Genomic DNA, 20,278 nt, shown 5'->3' on the forward strand with positions numbered 1-20,278 from the left:
CATAAACCACAGATTTGAAAAAAATCCTGACAACATAATTTGTGCCAAGTCACCGAATGATAAATAAAGACAACTACCTTTTCCCGCTAGAGACAAATAAGTTATCACTTTTAGCGAATTTAGCAACCCGGAAAATACCCAATTCCCCGAACACAATCCCGTTTAAATCATCCCATCGCGTATAAAGCAGAACGTTAATGAGCTGAATCCCCAAAGACTGCTGAGGCACCGTTTCCTAGTTATTAGGCCGGACTGATTAAACAATATTTCTGGAAGAAACGTGCCCTTGGATATCCTCCTCTTCCTGCAGCCTTAGGAATTATAATACAGCCGTAATTTATACTCTGAGACGTCAAGCCGTATAATTTATCCACTTTATGGCATTTCGGTTATTGCTTTTCCGATAAACAACTCGAATGGAGCGAAGAGATACCGCCGAGGGTTTCCTGATAAAATATATTATCGTTTTACCTTGTCTCCCTCGTATACGGATTTCTGGCCTTTAAAAGGAAATACCATAGATACATTCAACTACCTCTGACGATGATTGAGTTTAAACGCTTAAGTGTCTATTATAATTTTTTTTTGTTACAGATTGTTCCACGCCTTTACTGCGCCACCTCGAGCAATATACAAATTAATGCTGCTAAACGAACCATACCAAATTGTTGAACATATTCAGTGACACCGTACCCGATATTCTATTACCCAATATTTGAATAATTATGTAAAGCTGTCCGACACAAAAGATAAAGAACCAACTGGTTCTCATTAAAATATCATATGGTCTATATGGGTGGATGCATTCCATCGGACATACGTGGACCGCGATGGATGGGATATAACAAAGAAAGTCTCGACAACAGTCTGGTACCACTAACTAAGTACCTAAACCGGTTCCTGATGGAACCAATGGCTCATCTTTGTGCACGATAAGGTATGGCTTGAATGAAGATATTTTGATTGAGCTAAAGAATTTTAGTTAAGCCGCATGTTTTACATTAGCCTCGTGTCTGGTTACTCGCCTACTAAATTATTTTAGGAATGTCAAAATGAGGCAACTAGTATTGATTCTAATTAGGTTATTACAAACTTTCGTGCTGAGTGATAATAAAAAACGGCGGTTGTAATATTTTCCAGCTCATGATAAAGCAAAAACAACGCCTACAATAATTGTTAGCATTAATAATTATTATTAATGGATCAATAGTATGAAAAAGTTACGTTCACTTCAACGGAAATGTTTGTGAAAATGTTTTTTTTTTAAATAATTTAGTAGGAACTGGTATATGTTAATATTTCCGGACGATTCTCATACACACGGGTTTTTTTTCTATAGATATCCACTAATTTACAATGGTCATCCCTAAACGCAAGGTCATAATTTATTACCCAGAAACCTTGAAAACACTACCGTTTTGCTTAATTAATTATGAATCTAAAAAATAAAAACTTAACTGATAAACAAACAATTAACAAAACAAAGCAATTAGATGAATGTTTTTGTAAATGTTAGATTAAATTATTTATTTCACTAGGTAATTTACTTTCTCTTTCTGGTGATTAATTTTACTGCTGACTCTTAAAATTTATCTTTTAAATTGATTTGATATTTTTTACGTCATCTTTGTAATTGTTACTTTATCTAGAACTATCAAATAAAACATTTCTTATTAGCGAACATTAGATTGAATAATGTGATCGGTTCCATACGTCATGAGTTTACGATTGCCATTCAACAATCGTAAAAAAGTATCAGAGTTTATTACATGTATTATTACATGTATGGAAAACTCATTCTAAAGTTTTCAGAAATGGTGCTTTGACAATGAAATATAATTATTTCTTCCACTTTACTATCGCTATCTGTTTCAAATACCATTCATTTCGATTCCTTTATCAAAACTGGGTTGGTTTGCTCCAACGACAGCTTCATTCTGTCTCAGATGACGAGGGAACGCAGATCTTTAGAATAAACCATTAGGTGCCTAAAGGCTTTTAAATTAAAATACGGACGTTTTAATAATAACATTTTGGGTCCTGATGTTTTTGAGGACTGTAATACAATTTCCTTGATTACGTCTGTTATGTATTGTCAAGGCTTGAAGTTAAAAGCTGACATTTTGATTTATGCAGAAGGATGATAAGGAAATCATATTTGTTTTATTTCGAAAGATATTTTTCTGAAAAAAGCATTAACATAAATTGTTATTTTCGTTATTTTAGTGATTTATGCCTTTTTCTGCGTAGTACGCAAAAAAAACAAGGAGAGTCTGGAGTGAGTTTTGGAGGAAAAGTTTTTGTCTTTTCTCCTTTGTAATGAATTATTTAACAATATTTACTCGGTACAAAAAAATATAAGATAATAATTCGTAGCCATTACAATATTGTTATTTTCTTGCTGCTTTTTCCAGTATGTTTTTTGGTACAATCATATTGCTGTATTAAAGATTTTGGCATATACTCTGGGGTTTAAATCCAATGCGTATAATAACTGTAAACCTTCAATAGATACTTTATTGAAGTGAAAACAATATGCCAGTCAAATAAATTATAAGCTGATTTTCTCGGTTTTTGGAAGTTGGATCGTTACTGGAAATCAAACTGCACAGTTTATAAGTATAAAACTTACATATTTTCACTTTTTTAAACGTTAAATAGGAGATATTATTGAGCTTAAAGGAAGAAATCAAATCAGATTACCACTTTTTCTACGCCTTCACTTCTATTGAGATCCTTCAAAGGCCGACTTCTTGTATAGCGGAAAGTGATGAGTTATCAAGGAAAATCGTATACAGAATGTGACAGAAACCTTAATTTGGCAATTGGTAGTCGTCAATCGGTTAGGTCAGTGATCGTATATTTACAACAACACATTGTTAAAAAAATGTTGAAGAAGTCACCAACATTTAGAAAACTTTATTGTTATAAAACTGTTATTATTTTTATTACATAAAATATTAGTGTTACTTCAAGTAATTGTAACTAAATTTTGAACTGTTCTACTAGACATCAGAAGTGTAGTGTATTAACTCCACCAAGGAATCAGGAAATGTTGTAAAAGAATTGATTCTTCTCGAAACAAAAACTTATCTCACTTGAATAAGTTTTATAAGATTGTAATTACATACATAAGTAATTTAATTACCGCAGTACTACCACTCAAAATTCTTGTGTAGTTATTTTCAGATGTAATATAATATAACTACTAATCATGATACTAAACAGTTGGCTTTGGTAAATAGCAAATGCTTCAGCTGCCACTCATAACCATTTAGACTTTTATCGGATTATCCAGAAGTAGAAAAAATGTTGGAAACCAATTTAATTCCTTCCAATGCCAGGACCCTCGCTTCATCTCATTCCATGTGCGGGGTCCGGATAATCCACTTTCCAATTCTATTAAACATGAGCGAATAAAAAAGTTCTATTCATATTATCCAACTGGCGTAGTCATCAATTCGTACAGCTACAAGTGAATGAGTCATCATTTATTCAGAAAGGGGGGGTGTCTTTGTGTGCACTCGACCCCTCGTCGAAGGGTCGGCCCGGGATTTGGGGTAGGTTAGGGGGAGCCGTGACTTCCCACGCACAGCCCCTTTCGTAGCTATATCGATTCCTGACGAAAAAAATATATACAAGACGGATAACAAACACTATATCACTTTCTAGGCGTTATGTGACGGGATTCTGGATTAGTCAGATCGGCGGCGAGCTTTGACCCTTTGACCTTCTCAAAAGCGATGGTTTGTATAATTTTGATCCGAAATTTGATCTTTTATGCGTAAGTTAATGGTCTGGAATAATAGGTTCTTAAGAGAGAAATGGCAGGACAATGTTAGTCATCGGATTGCGTCTGTTCCCACACATCAATAGTTCTGTTGTTCAAAATTATTTAAATAGACTGCTAACTGCTAAACTTTATCCTCTGTCACAAGATCTTTGAAAAAGCGAAGCATTTCCAGTCAATATGTTCAAAATAAGGTTGTTCATCAACAGCACTCTTCATCAGTTTCCAGGAAAGGACTGCGGTATAAATGGTATAATTTCAGATCACAATAACCTTGTATATTCTTCCGCAGAGTTATTACATGCATTGCAAATCATTTTTGAAAAGCAGAGTTTCATTGCTACAAATATCAAATTTAATTCTTTTATCTGCCTTGCAAACATTCATAAATAATACTTAGTATTGTAAACGGTGCGAAATTAAACTTAGTCTAACTTTTCAAGTATAAAATAATTTAAGTATACATTTACTTAGAGTTTTAATTTTCCTTTAAGTCTTTATGATAAATGTGATCCCGTAGGGCAAATTTTCCAGCATTCCCGCGGGAAAATTTCTTTCAATACCGACGACAGACTTAAAGAACATGATTAACCCATAAATTTCAAAATTTAATATTTCTTAGACGTTTTCCAGCTGTTTACGATACTGAAGATAAATTTTATAATTGGAAAATAACACCATCCTGGATTTATTGGAAAGCAAAATAATACTGGAATAAAGATAGGCAATGAATATAGGATAAATTAGGCACGTGCAGATTATCTAAACCTTGCTAACACAAAACCAACTCAGATTTACAACCATAATTTTTGTTTTATCCATCATAACATTTCTGCTGGTATAAGAGTCTTTTGTGACCAACTAAGGCTTGCGGCAAAAAAAAATTATAACTAAAATGACCAAGAGAAACATCCAGAGTTGCCACACATCTATATGAAATCAGTGGCAACAATGGAGTTTTGTTTGACAACCCTAATATCTACTATTTTTCGATTCTGAAAAGTTTCTCTATATATTTTGTTGTTTTTGAGATATTTACCATTAAACAATGACATTTTCAATATTTGGGAGGTTGTGACAGGCAAAGAGTTGAAGTTGGGGTAAAACTTTACTTTTCTGTAGAGATCTTAAGTTTCTCATTTCCATATGGAACACGTTACCAGTTGATACTTTAAAACCGTAATTAACCTAAACAAAGATTTGCACGTTTTATCGTTCCCATATCAGATCAGGATGGTCATTTATCCCTCCGACTATCGCGGAGGGTTCATTACGTCCGAAACGAGGGGCCTCTGAATGAACAAAATGATTGAATGGGCCCGAAAATGGGAAATTTAATGCGTCGTGGATCCATCACTGTACGAGGGTTGCTGCCGTAATAGCTGCTGATTCTGTCAGGAAATTTCCGTTCGGAAACGTACCTTTTACTTCCTGGTTTCGTTAAAAAGCTTACATTAATTTCATGTTATAGTTTCTATAGATCTTGAAACTCTTTTTCACTTTGAAATAATATTGACTTTGCAATGAGGGTCCTGTATCCATCCTGTATCGATCATAAAGGGCCATTATTAACACCCCCTAACTGTTAAATCGGCAACGAGTATTTTTGAACGATGGCAAAATCCCCTTGATTGTTCTGTAGCACGCGTTTTCGGAGGGCAATTTAAGCCTCCAGAGGCCATCTGTCATTAGTATTTATGGTACCGCAGCTCCCTAGAGAGTTGTGACTAAACGTATTGGTTTTGTGATTAGAGGTTGGGATGCAAGAGCCCCTAAAACGCGAAACAGCGCTTGGTTAATAATCATGACACTCTGAAACGGCATTATTAATTATTCGATTACAAAACGTCATCGTTAATGCGAAATGCGTAAGTGGGCTAGAAGGCCTCGTTAGATATGACCGGATACTCTCAATTATCAAGTTCAGTACACAAAGGAGGTTGTTTGAGTTATGTATTAATAATCGCTCTAATTATAAAAGCCTTAAACCTGTTTGTCCGTCAATTTACTCGGGGATCAAGTTTTGTGTTGGTAGAGCATCCCGACGTTGTCATGTTTAGAGCCACTAACTTAGCTAAAATTAGCTTTACACAGTCAATCAAAAACGGTGACCGTTTTATAACTTGTACTACCCTTGTTTCCTTTTTATCTTTATTGTTTATTAATTACTGTCATACTAGCGATATAAAAGTGAATAGAATAATGAAACGTTTGTTACAACGTTTTGTAATGTGAATTATGGCTAAGTATTATTGTTTAAGCCGACATGATGTGTAATATTAGAACAAAGCCAATTAATACATACGAATCATTTTATTGTGCAGCTAAAAACTTCCACACTTATAAACGGAGGTCGATACATAGACAAATTGAGGCATTTAAAGTTGTAACATGCCATTTAACAAATTTAGGGAAAATGCTAATTGGCACCAACCAAAAAAATGCGACGTTTTCTAATAATTATTAAGAGTTCAACCCCCACAGTACAGGGATTTAATTAACAGTTTGAATACTTTTTAGAAATAACAACTTTTTCTTAGAAACCTTTTCTTAATAACAATATTTTATTACATTTTATTGGTACTTTAGAACACAAAGTAGAAGAATTGATTAATGGTATTAATTACACATCACTTCAATAAATTCCATGCCAGATTAGTTAGCAATGAAATGCGCAACTTTGCCTCCATTTAACTAAAGCTCTATCAAATATAGTTTCTGAGATAGCAATGCTGATGCCTCGAATTTGTAACACCCTGTGTAACATAATCATATTGTAAGAGTTTCACCAATAGAAACCTGATCAAACACATTCATCTCAAATTTCAATTTCAAATAGTTCGCATATTGTTATCTCGCGATTTAATAATGTGCAGACGAAAGACACTCTCTGTATAGCAGAATAATAAATACAATTTTATTCGGCTTTACACTCGATGATTAGGGGAGGAAATGCACCCTTCATTTTTGTAGGATCAAACAATAGAAAAGCACCCTTTTAGGGCAGTATGTCGCGTGCACATCTGCCCCAGGACAGATGCAGGATATCGTTCATGTATGCACGCGTGCTGGTTCAGACTCTTTGTCGCACGCCAGGTTTTGATTAAAAACTCCCAGATTAATCCCCGATCGCACGGTTTAATAATGTCAGTTACTTTTGTGTTATATGTTTTTTTTAAGGGGCGTACGCCAATGAAACGCTGGCACCCCACTGTGTTAATAAACGCCTGCAAATCGTTTGCCTTTGAATAGCCCTTTTTTGCATCCTAACAATTTTACTGTTATCACTATGCTGTGCCTTTTTCTACATGTCCAAAGCCAAATTCAATAAAGGATCTAAATTTAAAAACGCGATAGCTGAATGCCAATGCGTCAGTCATTCCCACTTCCAAACTATCAAGCCAACAATTACAAAATCTAACAATCAGTTTGCTTATAACAATTGCAGTCGTTCGTGTCGTGCTAAAATACAAAGGTTTTCTACAAAATGGTAAATACCTATATTTAGATCCATAGCTAAAAAGCCTGAAATATTATATTTATTTCAGATGGCAAGCAAAAGTTCAGTTTTTCTTCTAGTACTCCTAATCACAATGTACGGCTTTGTGTCCTGTAAAGATGTGTCCAAAAATGGAACATCAGCTAATAAAACGATACACAAACGTATCAGAATCTTTCAAAACCCTTTCATACCCTTTGCCATCCCTATTGTGGTCTCCGAAGAATACGAAAGTGGGGAAGGCGGACGTAAAAGGGAAACTAATAATGAAGACGACTTCGAATCGGAAGAAGATAAAGATCAGCCAAAAGTTCCATCAGAGATAGAGAGAGAATAATTGTTTTGTGATGTCTTTTTACTGTAAGTTTATAACGCATTTTTGTACTTAATGACTTTACTTTATAATACGTTTTACTTATTACTACATTTTAAGACTTTTAAGTGTTAATTTTATGAATGATAAACTATAATAATACAATAAGTAATGATTTTTTTTTAGTTGAAGTTTTTACTTAACCAGAGTGAAGCAAAACATTCTTATCTTACTTCTTATAGGTGCTTATATTTAATGATTACTTAATCAGAAATAACGGATAAAATACGCTGCTTATGTCAATAATAAACCATCAATATTATGTGTGTTATATTGCGCGTTATCGATAATTTGCACCTCTTTATTTACTTTAAAGCAAAATAGAAGACCTTGCTTCCAAATCAACCTACTACCGTTTTTAGTACCTATATGTCTAAATTTTTCACTTAAACCTAAAAGACATTCATATACAATATTTCAAGTAATTAATCATATTATATTCATTTACAATTGTTTGATATTTTTATTATTTGTGAGAAATAAAACATTAACAGTCTAAATGATCAAATAATATACAATTTTACGTTCTCTTTAATCAATATAAACCTAGAAACTTTTTCTATAGTCGCTTGAAACACGTTTTTTTCTCGAAATATATACGACCCCGGTAGGCCTATTAAGAATGAAAAATGGTTGAAACTTTTTTAATGATCATTCTGTATTCCCTTCCATTCTGTTCGCACCGTCACTTTTAGCCGCTTTAATCCCGTGTTTAAATTATCCCAACTTTTTTCATTGTAATGTATGTTGGACCTTGTATTTAAAATTTCAAGCTTATACACTCGGTGTCAAAAAATATGAAAATATAACTTGTAATGATAAGTGCACATGTGCAGCATTTGTGTAAATCACAGCCCTGGTAGTAGCTTGTGATTGGTTGAGAAAAAGCATCAAGCACAAAGCTGCTTTTTCTGATCAATCACAAATTACAAACAGTGCTATGTGGAGTACCATGAGAAATATGAAAATCATTCATCAAACGTCAGGTTTGTTAGAAATTATTTTAATGAGTGTTGAAAGTTATAACACAATGTACCCGTTAGCATACTAAAAATAAGGAAACAATCTTGCAAAAGGTGTTTTTAATTTCCTGTGTATGCTACAATTATAGTTAAATAAGAAATTTGAATAGTTATAGCAAAATTTCTAGTAAGATTATTCATTACTCAATGTCAAAGATACAATCCATCATCCTAATCTAAGCAGTTAGTTAACACTATAAACATTAAACAAAAAAAGGCTGCTTTACTAGGTTAACCTAGTTGTAAAGAAAACACAATTTAAAACCATCATAAACTATATATTTTCATTATTTTAACAAGTACCAAAAATTAGAATTAATCAACATTTGCTAAAGCTTGATAAATCAACAAATCATCACCAAAATCTGTAATAGTCACCGTGTGATTTGCAGGAATAAACAAAACAGTTCCTGGTGAAATATTAGCTCCATCACAGTTGCCTGATCCTGAAATCGCAAGTAAAATACTGGCGCTGTTTCGTTTTTTGGTTGAGTAAGAACCCTGAGACTTTGGCACCTTAAAGTGTGTAATACATTGAAATATGCCAAATTCAAAATTATTAGTCTTTTAAATACCTGTATTTGCACCACTGCAAAATCTGGTACTGGAGGTCTAAAAATCACAGAAAATTCATCTTCACAAATTGGTGAGTACAACTTATTTTCTGGTGGAGCTCCATCATAAATAAGCATAGAACAGAGTGTGTCAACATCAATGAATTTAGGTGTTAAACCTGCTCTTACTACATTATCTGAACAAGCCATACATTCCACACAATCTATGACAATAAAATTAGATATTTGAGAAAAAAAATAGGTAATCAACATTTCACCTCCAAATAAGTAAGCATGAGGTTCATTTGCCCCCAAAAATATTGCTTCAGAAGGTTTCAGTTTTAGGTAATTTAGAAAGTAAACCATTAATATTCCATTATCATATGGAAATTGAGAGTGTAACCTTTCCACCAAGTCTGCACTAAATACTCCCCTCTCACATTCACCTAAACAAAAATTTAATCTTGTGTCCATATATGTAGCATTAAATACTTACTCAGTTCAGAAAACCTTGTCAGCAAACTGTCAATTGAATCCTGAATTTTCTCTTTAGGACAAGTCAAAACTTCTCTAAATGCAAGTTGAATCAATTCTTTATCACTATCACTTGTAACACCACTTACAATAGTTTGAAGTTCAGGTATATCTAAATAAAACAGACAATAGAACACACACAAAATGTTGTAGTTATATCAAACTTACTGCTTATAAAATACATGATTTCAGACCATGGTCTAAAGCCACATAAAGCCTCAAATGGAGTCAAGGCAATGGCCATTTCAGGTTTATGATTAGGATCTTTATAAATATTAGGAAACTGGCAATGCAATTGCTCAGCATGTTTCTTGAAACAACAGAAATGTGGTTACAGTTTAACTAACACAATATACCTACCTTTGAGGGATGAGCCTGGATTGACAAAGCTTTATTCACAGACAAAACTTTAAACAAAAAAGGAAGTTCACCAAAGTAATTTAAAACTTGGTCTCCCAAAAACTCTGGATGTGCAGCTATCAGCTCAGATAACTTTTCTTTACTGCATTTTACAACTGATGGGGCATTAACATGTGTGCCCATCCACAACTCTGCATAAGCCACTTTGTCATCAATGAGAAAATCAGGATTAGCTCCTTTTTGTAGTTGAGCCACTTTGCTATCCAAACCCAATTTACCCCACTCATAATTTTGTACTTTACACTCAAGTTCCATGATTTCCTCTGTGGATAAGATTGTTTAGGGCCTTTAAGGTTGTTTGAAGGAGAATTTGTGGACGTAATCAAGAGATATAGTTTGAGGTTAAGTTCGGGTAACAGTCAAGGATTACAGGATAAATTAAATATAAATGATAATACTAATCCTTCTTGATGTACTAGTGTTAAGATTTCCATTTATAATAAATTAAAAAATTAAACTTATAAACAAATTGAGGAACATAACCTTAAATAGTTTAAACGTCACTTTTAAATTATGAACACTTTCTGAGTTTACAGTGAAATGCAGCACGTGACATAGCACGTTATATTTCTAGCGCGGTCACGTTACACATATCAAAACTTTACTTAAGTGTGACGTCATACTCACAGGTATCAATTTAAATTATAACAGGGCTCATTGGGGATTCCAATAATCAACAATTTGTACTAAATAATTAATAGTAAATAACCACTGAACCCAAGACTTTGTCTATGATATAGTTTAATATATTTTTTGGATTTATTATTAGATTTGCTTGTTGAGTTTGTTTAACAAGAAACGTTATAGATCCGTGGCCGTGCCAGTAATTAAATAACCACTCCCAAAAATTAGCTTTTGTTGATCTTGGAAATGAATCAAATAGAAATCAAACAGTGGCAGTGGCAGAGTGGAAATTTTAAACTCTCGAGGATAACAACATACTGGATATCTTAATTATCCAACCTTTTATGTATAGAAACGGAAACTCTAGTCCGCACTCAATAAGCCATGTCCATGGACTTAAAAGTTTTCACACTAAACTGCTGGTAAGTGAGGAAAACAAGTTTTCAACAACATATTTTCCTATATTTCATCCTTTAGGGGCCTGGCAGTCGTATCCAAAAACCGGAAAGAACGAATCCTAGCTATTGCTGATTTACTGGCCGCAAATCAGTTTGATGTAGTATGTCTGCAGGAAGTTTGGACTAATAGGGACTACAACATTTTGCGAGAGAAACTCTCCAATGTGTTACCTTACTCTCATTACTTTTATAGGTGAGTCAATATCACACAACTCAGTCAATTCATACACTTGAATTGTAGAATGTAGAAAAATCTGTTGAAGGTTTTTTTGTATTCGATCATTGTTGGTGACATCATCAGTTTCTGATTTCTTTAGTTGTAAGCTAAAATGTTGGTATGCCATTGAAAATTTATACCCAGATTATTTTATTTACTTAATTATATATTATGGACTTAAATTGTGATAACCATAAAGGATTATGCATAACACAATATACAATGTGTAATGTGATGATAACAGTATTAATTTTTTTTAATAAGATTACAGTCAACATGAGGCAAGTAGTTTAATCAAAATTGCAGAGTTTGTTTCTAAAGTAGGGATTTTGCAATACACTTATTTGTAGTCTTTTTAGTTTACACAGTTTTTTCTATAGTGGGATAGAGATAAATATATTTTTAATAAATGAAACCCTATTTGAACTGTATTTTAATGATGCAGTTTTTGTGTGTAGTATTAAGTTTATTTTCATTTTGCTACTTTTGTTTCATACTTGATACTAAACAATTTCAAAAATGAATTTATTTTAAGGTTCTGCACTAGTGCTTTAATGAACTTATTAGTATTCAGCACTAATGATTATGCCCCTTACTTGTGTGCATTTACTGGAACAATTATTTTGAAAATGATTAGAGTGCTTAAAAGATTTGCATTGAAAAGTATTATAAAATAATGGCAAAGCCTGGACTGTCTCATTTTTTTAAGTGCTGTTGTTTTACCAAAAAATATAGAACTGGTTTGATCTCTTAGTTATATGAAGTGATGAAGATGTTTCAGAAGACTTGGTCTCAAAATGCATACACACCTTTGGTTACCTATTTCTATTTTATTTTTAAATTTATTATGTTCTCTCTGTTGCTGATGGCAAATGATGGTTACAGCACTGCAACTATTCAATATTGTCAAACATTTGTTATTATCATCTTTCATATTAATGTAATTAATACAGTAGTGACTAATATTTTAGTGGTGTAACTGGCTCAGGTATATGCATCCTCACTAAACATCCAATTGAGGAAACCTTCTTTCATCAGTGGTCAGTGAATGGCTACATTCACAAACTTCACCATGGTGACTGGTGGGGTGGTAAAGGAGTGGGTTTATGTCGCCTTAGAGTAGAACATGAAGCTGGTACTTATTTTGTTAACGTTTATTCCACTCATGTAAGTTTGCTGGATTTCTGAATTTGCGGGTTTTTACTAAATAAAAGGGTAGTTTCATGCTGAATACAATCGAGCATCTGACGATTACCAAGCTCATCGAGTGCTGCAAGCTTATGATACAGCTCAATTTATTTTGCTCACTTCCGGTTCAGCTGATCTGATTTTATTGGCTGGAGATTTAAACACCGAACCAGGAGATTTGGCTTACAGGGTGATTTTGACTGTTCCTGGTTTAACCGACGCTTATATGAAGGCTAGCAATATTTCGGAAGAACGGTTTGCTACCTGTGAAAGTTTGCGCAACAGCTACACTCCATCATCTCTTTTGAGAAATAAAATACTAGGAAAGAGGATAGATTACGTTATGTACCATCCAGGCTCAAATATCAAAGTGGATCAAAAAAGTTACACATTGCCACTGCCCGACCGCGTTCCAAAACAGCCTTACAGGTATAATTATTATTTTTTTAACGGTTATAGTTATTTCTGGGTAATATTGCAGCTATTCCGACCACGAAGCAATAATGGTTGAGCTTACCCTAATGAGAGACACCAAATCTACAAGATGTTACCCTGACGAAGCTGCCAAAAAACTGGTGCTCGAAGAATGCATTGAACTGTGCAAAGAGGCACTGAAAAGCATATCAAAAACGAAAGTCCTTTATTGGTTAGGAGTGGTAATACTTGTGGTTTTGATTGCAATAAGTTTGGTCCTTCCGGCTGTGTTAAAGACGCGGGTATTCGACGATTTTCCGACACTTTTTGGGGTTTTGCGGGTCATTTTTACTGCCGTAATGTTATTTTGTCTTTTAATGGCTACGCTATGGAGCCGTATTGAAATGCATGGAGTGTTATCAGGTAAATTAGGGATGGAAGTTTCTTTAAAGAAAATTAAACATCAAGAATTATGACAGTGTAGGTAATATTTCAGTTTTGTTTCTTACCCAACCATATCTCAGTCTGAATGTTTTTCTTCTGTAAGTGTTGGATGTTTTTTTGCTTCTCTATTTTGAATGTGATCTCTTAACTAACTATTATTTGTACAATTGTGTGCCTAACATTCCTTATGACTCCATAGGATTACTATCCTAATTTTTATTATAAATTTTTTGATATCTTTATCACACCTATTTTGCTCATAAAAAAAATTTGACACGTAAAATAAAGAGTCTATTTAGGATATTGATTGGTCCGATTTGTCCCCAATTTCTATTACGTATTTGTCTATTTAAAACTATGTGATTTACTATTAATAAACAGAGTTGACGAAATACCGTGGGATTTTTTTTACCTGACCGTATTTATAATGTATTATGTACTTTATAAATGGATATTGAAATTAAAGGATATTCAAGAAAGTATCTATAATTATAGTTTTTCGTATTGGTAATATTTGAAGAGAGTTTTTGTCTTTGTCTGTTTCGGATTTTTATATTTCTTAACACGGTACATTATGACGGTACATTTTTCGTGTTATGAGATAATAACTACTGAATGTTCACTGTTTTAAAATATAATCATCTGTTAATTGTGTATTATGGTTTGAGAGGCAAGAAGATTCAATTTAAAACAAAGCCATATGAAAAATACAGGAAAAAATAGATCACAAAGATTAATTTTGTGGGAATAGGAAAAACAAAGTTTACAGACTCAGATTAATTGCCACAGTAATATAAGGGGAACTATTTTTAGCTATGACGTTGTAACTAACTATATTGTAATACGTCATTTAGTTTTTATCATACCCTAGTAAATTATGAGCAAAAAAATCGTTTTCAACTCACTTATCCTTGCAAAAACAACCAATTTTTGACTCTGACCGTTTTTTGTATGCTGTGCGGTACAAAAAATTAAAATTTCAGATATCCTCAAAATATTTTTATTCAAAATTTGTATTTACTTTTTATGCAAGACTGCTCGGACTTTGATCTTTTTTCCCTTATGTACTCTTCATATGTCTAGCTTTTTTTAACTTAAAAAAATAAATCGAAATATTCAGTTTTTCTGCTTCAATATTCAATCAGAATTAAATAATAATATATTTGCACTTTTTCGATTTAAGAAACCCTTTTATTGGACATAAGTTTAAAAAATAGGTATTACCTACTTTATTTATTGTTACTTTTGAAATTCTACAGCCTAGCATTTTCAAAATCTGCTTTAAAAGTGTTTTATCGTTATTTTCAACATCAAAATAGTGAAAAAATTCTAGTTTGTCTACAAATCTTTTTGGTGCGATGAGACTGAAAACTTAACTAGCAAAAAAATAGTATATTACATACTCAGATGGAAAGTGTCTGATTTCTGTCGAGATATTAGGTAGAACTTTATCTCGAGACATAAATTAAACTTTCCACCGTGGTTTGTATATTATTTTATTTTCAACCATTTATCAGAATCTTATCAAACTTGTAATAAAACGTTTAGTTGAAATATTGATTGCTAATAGTCTCAATCTTGACAACGTCATTATTGTGTTTTCAATATTTTGAGCTAAAGCATTTCTTCTTTTAACATGGAGATTTCTGAAGACCCAGATATTACTTGTCACCACGTGAGCTGCGAGCTGTTGCAGAGGTCGCGGAAGAACTGTAAAAAGTAAGCCCAGATATGACAGCCCAGACATATTGACATTCAACCGGGTGGAAAGTGAAATAACGTTATTACACACATGGCTGGAAAAAAAAACTGAAAAGTCGGATTTTAAATGTGACGATGTCAGGTTTTAGAGGGAAAAAAGTTGCAATAACAGTCAATAAATTTAAATTACCCCATCAAAAAAGCTTAAAATAAAATAAAGTTTTTTCGATCTTATATATTTCCAATATCTCCCAAAGTAATCAAATTTTTTTAAATGTTACACAACATAATTGAAGCCCAAATTGCCTGCATTTAATCAACTCAGAATCTCTTCTAAAGACACTTTGATCTAAATACCACCTACCATCTGTAGTGGTAAATTAATACCATACTATAATACTAATACACAATTTATTATTTCCACTTAAAAAAAATTAGGTATATGAAAATTAATAGTTACAATGAAATTAAATTAGTTTAATTGACTAAGGCTGCTGCTTCCGGAGCATTCACAACCAAAGCGGTCTAGATAAAACCAACATAAGATAACTTATTTTCAAAACAAAGTTCAAATCACTTACCTCAGTATCAGGAATTTCGTTTAAACTATCCATAAACGCTTTTCTGGTATCTGAAATTGATAAATCGAAAATGTCCTAACGGTGTCAAAAATTGTTTGAATATTCTTACTAGGTTCACTGCACAATAAAAGCATCTCGTTCTCAGACAGGTCTTGACATTTAGTCCTAAACTCGGTCACTTGTTCCATAAATCCTTCCCAGAAACTCATTTTTTCCTCATCTATCCCAATCATTTCCTAAATTTAAGCAGAGTAGAAAACTAAACTCTAGCAACATATTTTAGGGTACCTTCAAAGAACTATAAGTTTCTTCTGCTGCGTTGCGAATTTTTTCCGCCTTCCTCATAAAAATGTGCTGGTCCTCTTGCGTCATTATCCATTCTTTGACGTTGCCAATATATTTACGCAACCTGTAATAGATGGTACATTACAAGCTACTTGGACAATTAGGTAATTAAATAAGTCAACCTTCTGATTGTGTCCAAAATGTGAGGATGTTTCCTCAGTGTTAGACTGTCGATATGTTTTTTTAAAGTGTTGAACTCTTTTAGGAGTGTAATCGCCGCGTCCGGATCTGCTTTTTCAAGCCCTATAAAGAGTTAAAATTCAAACAAGATAATCTTACATAATAAGTAAAAAAGTACACAATCTTGACTTACCTAGACTATCTCTCATTTTAACGTCCCAGCCTAACACTTCGACTTCCTTCTTAAGACGTTTCAACCGATTCCTTTTCGCTTCAATAACATAAATATCTGTTATATCCTTAATATCGTCCGCGGTTTTTCCAATGTCCGGTATTACTTTTATATCGACTTCAGAGCCTTCCATCAGTAGTTTTTTTGCGTCCAAAGCGTCCTTGGCCAACCTCTCATCGTAAAATGCCCGTTCCAGTTCGGTTTCGTGCTCCACGGGCCACTTTTTGTGCAACTTAATACCGGCCATCGTGCCTGAGGGTAATTTGACCGGCAAAACGTCGTTTTCGCTAGCTGTCCTTGCTTCTACAGGACCTAAAAATTATCAAATAACGTTACAAAGTGGAAAGATTTTCAGGGAAATTTACCGTTAAACAAGTCGGGATGTTTCCTCACGTGCTCCGCCTGTAAAATTTCTACATAAATTTTGGTTGATAACACAAAAAAAGGTACATACATATTTAATGTACTGATAAAGAATTTGCTCGGTTACGATTTTTATCGTGGATAATTGTTCATTTGAGAGTCTTTTCACCTCTTTGACTGGCGATTTCTTTGGCACTTCCTCCTCTAGTTCCTCTTCCTCTTTTTTTTTGCAATCTTCTTTGGGTGTCGCGGACACTGTCGTTAATCTAGAAGTAGAAACTCAATTTTGAAGAAAATATTGTTAACTATTATAATATACAATTTTTGAGAGCGTTAGTTGGTTTACGACTTTACAGAAAGATTGTTTAGTTGGCGGATACCAAACAACTTTGTCTTAATTCTAGAACCGGTTTGATTTTTTACAAAGATTTGTAAATACTGTTTTCTGTAAAGTTAATTTTAACAGTTTATTTGATAGTTGGAATAATTTTACAACATTTTTTTGTGTTCTATAATGGGTTTGGTTGATATTTTGGGACATGTTTGAGGGTTTTTCATTTTTTGGTCTACAAAAGGAATTGCGGGGTGTTTTCTTACATAAATTACTCTGTATCTCAGGAATACCACGATTAATTTTAAGGAGATGAAACAACACTAAATGTTGTGCAAAATGGAAAATGTCCCGAGATATCAACCAAACCCATAAAATGACATAAAAAAGAATGTTATAAAATTATCTCATCCATCAAATGCACTGAGTTGAAATTCAAGAAATTTGCAGCACATTTTTCTTTAGAAATCACTTTTGAGGCAAAAATGTCCAAATTTCTATGTTCATGTTTATTAAATTCGACTGAGGCCGTTAAAAATAGCCAAAAACTTTGCTGTATTGATCTTTTCCGTGCAAATAATTCCGTTAAAAATTTCAAATTTACTAGCGGACTAGCGCAGTTGAGTATTTGAGGTGCTTTGAGCTTCCAATATTGTCCCTGTCCACGTAAAGTACCTATTGCAATAATCAATTTTGTTGGTCAAGTTGGATTTTTGATAGTATGTGAACAAATATATTTTTTTTATATCTTGAAATATCTAAAAACTCTGTTAAAAAATAAATACTTCAAACTGATTCATCTCTTTCCAAAGGTTTTGAAATTTTTACGTGTTCTGTTCAGTTTCTGTCAAAAAAATTCAGCAAATTACAAACAGTTTTTTTGACTAATTACAACTACGAAAAGTGTCGCAATTTACGCAAATGTTGCACATGTGGACTTCCGTAAATATCCTGTAATAGTCAACCAGTGTAACATTAATAATTCTCACAAAAGTACCAATTTTTACACTACGCAAAATACATCATAAATGACTAGACACAAAAATAAGTGTGTGAAAAAATCGCACAAACTTTTAAGTCATTTAAAAAGCTTGTCGGCAATTTTCACTTTATTATAATATGGGGCCGCTATAAAACCTAAGCCAGAACTTTACCTTTCCCATTCAGACTTAGGCTAAAGCCCAAATTTACCACACTCAAAACTATAAAAGAAAAAACCAACACCCAAATAAACAAGGATAAAAATATAATATCAATTAAAATTACCAATTAAAAGTAAATGAGAAAAATATTAGATATAACATTTTTTATAAATTCTAAATCACATTTAAGGTTAATTATCTTCACTGTTCAGCTGACAATACATCTTGATTTTTTAAACTTTGCCCATCCAAGTTTAACTCTAAAAAGTTTTAACCTAATAATCTTCTGAACACTTAAATAACAAACCTACAATCCAATAAAAGTAAAGTAAAAGGACTAACACCAATCAAAAATTCCAATCACCCAAATGAAATTACTTACATTGTGTTGTTTTCTTCATTTTGACCCCCTTGTCCTTCTTCTAAACTTAAAATGATATCCTCACTCTCACCCTTTAGTGTATCATCAGGAACCAAATCTGTTTTTGTAGTTTCATCTACAGTATCTTGTTCTTTTTTCAGTTCTGAAAGGTCAGCACTTTCTGAAACTGTTAGAAGAGTAGATGATTTGTCCAGTAAATTACTACCAGTCTCTGAGTGATCCAATTTAACTTCATTTTCAGCTAAAAAGTTTGTCATTATAGTTGTTTTGGGATCTAAAAAATATAACTTACATGGCAAGGCTGACCTTCTTCTTGCTTTTTTTGAAGCAGGTTCTTCAGAGATATCTACAGTCAAACAGAGTATAAATTCTATTGTCACAATAAAAGAGATGAAAGTAATACACTAGTGTAACCAGTTATTGACTGTGCTTAAAAACTATGGTAAAACTGAGGTTTTGAATGGAAATTCAATGGTTGATTGAAGTGAATATTATGGTGTCGTCAAATTGTAGATAAACTAATGAAAAATTAATAGAAAGATACCAACAGACAGTTTTCCTAAACCTGCTGGCTTCTGCAACAGCAGTTAATTAAAAACAAAAGTAAATTGCAAGACTAGTTACTTGCAGTAATTACTTACATCATTCAACTTTAAATTATTTTTTATCAAAATGCATAAGTAAGTAGTTTCTCTTTTAAATCTTACCTCCATTATCTGACAATGCCACACTCCTTCTCCTGCTTTTAGATTTTCTACTTGCTGCATCTATTGGTGCAGGTAAAGATGTAACCTTGCGCTTGACAGTTTTTTTGGCAGTTGGAGTTTCCAAAACCTGTGATTCACATAAATCCTGTCTGAGTGTATTTCTCAAAAACTCAAGGCACTCACATCTGAACCTAAGGCAGGCTCCTCATTTTTTGGTCCAGCAGTAGTATTACCATCTCCTCCAGCTTTGCTGATAGCCTCCTCAATTTGTTTGACTGCATCTTCATAGCCAGCTCTCTTCACATATTTATGGACATAACTGTCTTTATGTTTTAAGTAAAAAAACATGTCTTCAGGTTTGATGGCCCCACTAGAATATCACAACTAATTTTTGTGGAATATTTTTAGTGACAGCTACTTACACTTCTTTTGTTCCATAGAAGAGCACATTGTACTTTTTGCCTGCCTCACTTACCACCTAAAGATAGGGTTTTTTTTATAAAATGTGTAAAAAAAATTGAAATAACTAAAAATGTAAGGGGGAAATACTTGCTTCAGCAGGCCAAGGGGGATATCCTTTGACTTTGGCAAATACTTTGTCACCAGGTTTGTAAGTTGTTTTTACCATTCTAACACAGACAATAGACCACTCGTAAAATAACTTTCAAGATCTTTAGTATACAATTTGACTTTTTCAACAATTAATTGATAATCACACAAAAAAAACAAAATTCTGTACCATGTACAACTCTGTTGGTTTAACTACTTATGACGCCATCGCCATCATTTTTTAAATAAACTAACCTCAACAATTCTGCAATTATTGAACCCAAATGG

At 33.1% G+C, this 20,278-nt stretch overlaps 3 protein-coding genes and 1 long non-coding RNA gene across 5 annotated transcripts; 2 read left to right on the top strand and 2 right to left on the bottom strand.

The window, feature by feature from the left end:
- Positions 1 to 4,460: 4,460 nt before the first annotated feature.
- Positions 4,461 to 7,785, top strand: LOC145730238 (uncharacterized). Its single transcript, XR_014178572.1, has 2 exons — positions 4,461 to 7,280; positions 7,339 to 7,785. It is a non-coding gene; the product is annotated as an uncharacterized LOC145730238 (long non-coding RNA).
- A 1,156-nt stretch (positions 7,786 to 8,941) lies between these two features.
- Mpi (mannose phosphate isomerase) lies at positions 8,942 to 10,674 on the bottom strand. The gene is made up of 6 exons (XM_081981326.1): positions 10,133 to 10,674; positions 9,941 to 10,082; positions 9,735 to 9,884; positions 9,517 to 9,684; positions 9,260 to 9,462; positions 8,942 to 9,200 (listed from the first exon to the last, which is right to left on the bottom strand). Exons 1-6 carry the CDS (start codon positions 10,445 to 10,447, stop codon positions 9,000 to 9,002), a joined length of 1,179 nt encoding a protein of 392 aa, XP_081837452.1. The 5' UTR covers positions 10,448 to 10,674; the 3' UTR covers positions 8,942 to 8,999.
- A 344-nt stretch (positions 10,675 to 11,018) lies between these two features.
- On the top strand, positions 11,019 to 13,929 carry nSMase (neutral sphingomyelinase). Its single transcript, XM_081981325.1, has 5 exons — positions 11,019 to 11,238; positions 11,294 to 11,467; positions 12,463 to 12,658; positions 12,711 to 13,108; positions 13,161 to 13,929. Exons 1-5 carry the CDS (start codon positions 11,201 to 11,203, stop codon positions 13,567 to 13,569), a joined length of 1,215 nt encoding a protein of 404 aa, XP_081837451.1. The 5' UTR covers positions 11,019 to 11,200; the 3' UTR covers positions 13,570 to 13,929.
- Positions 13,930 to 15,632: 1,703 nt separating this feature from the next.
- Positions 15,633 to 20,216, bottom strand: Jasper (JIL-1 anchoring and stabilizing protein). 2 transcript variants are annotated; one of them, XM_081981322.1, is made up of 14 exons: positions 19,995 to 20,216; positions 19,864 to 19,919; positions 19,625 to 19,811; positions 19,442 to 19,568; positions 19,027 to 19,080; positions 18,735 to 18,900; positions 16,971 to 17,145; positions 16,882 to 16,918; positions 16,478 to 16,828; positions 16,287 to 16,407; positions 16,108 to 16,228; positions 15,929 to 16,055; positions 15,820 to 15,869; positions 15,633 to 15,763 (listed from the first exon to the last, which is right to left on the bottom strand). In XM_081981322.1, exons 1-14 carry the CDS (start codon positions 20,067 to 20,069, stop codon positions 15,716 to 15,718), a joined length of 1,695 nt encoding a protein of 564 aa, XP_081837448.1. In that variant the 5' UTR covers positions 20,070 to 20,216; the 3' UTR covers positions 15,633 to 15,715. The 2 variants fall into 2 exon arrangements, with proteins under 2 accessions (XP_081837448.1, XP_081837447.1); XM_081981321.1 differs by having other exon boundaries at positions 18,735 to 18,975.
- Positions 20,217 to 20,278: the final 62 nt, after the last annotated feature.

This window comes from Ips typographus, linkage group LG6 (assembly GCF_016097725.1).
Source record: "Ips typographus isolate SLU linkage group LG6, UJ_Ityp_2.0, whole genome shotgun sequence".
NCBI lineage: Eukaryota > Metazoa > Arthropoda > Insecta > Coleoptera > Curculionidae > Ips > Ips typographus.

Coding starts and splice junctions, on each gene's coding strand:
- Mpi (XM_081981326.1), bottom strand. CDS start 10,447: ATGGAACTTGAGTGTAAAGTACAAAATTATGAGTGGGGTAAATTGGGT. Junction 10,083..10,132: donor TCCAGGCTCATCCCTCAAAG/GTAGGTATATTG, acceptor TGTTGTTTCAAG/AAACATGCTGAGCAATTGCA. Junction 9,463..9,516: donor TCATGCTTACTTATTTGGAG/GTGAAATGTTGA, acceptor TTATTGTCATAG/ATTGTGTGGAATGTATGGCT.
- nSMase (XM_081981325.1), top strand. CDS start 11,201: ATGTCCATGGACTTAAAAGTTTTCACACTAAACTGCTG. Junction 11,239..11,293: donor GTTTTCACACTAAACTGCTG/GTAAGTGAGGAA, acceptor TTCATCCTTTAG/GGGCCTGGCAGTCGTATCCA. Junction 13,109..13,160: donor GTTCCAAAACAGCCTTACAG/GTATAATTATTA, acceptor GTAATATTGCAG/CTATTCCGACCACGAAGCAA.
- Jasper (XM_081981321.1), bottom strand. CDS start 20,069: ATGGTAAAAACAACTTACAAACCTGGTGACAAAGTATTTGCCAAAGTC. Junction 16,829..16,881: donor ACATCCCGACTTGTTTAACG/GTAAATTTCCCT, acceptor GATAATTTTTAG/GTCCTGTAGAAGCAAGGACA. Junction 16,229..16,286: donor ATTTTGGACACAATCAGAAG/GTTGACTTATTT, acceptor CATCTATTACAG/GTTGCGTAAATATATTGGCA.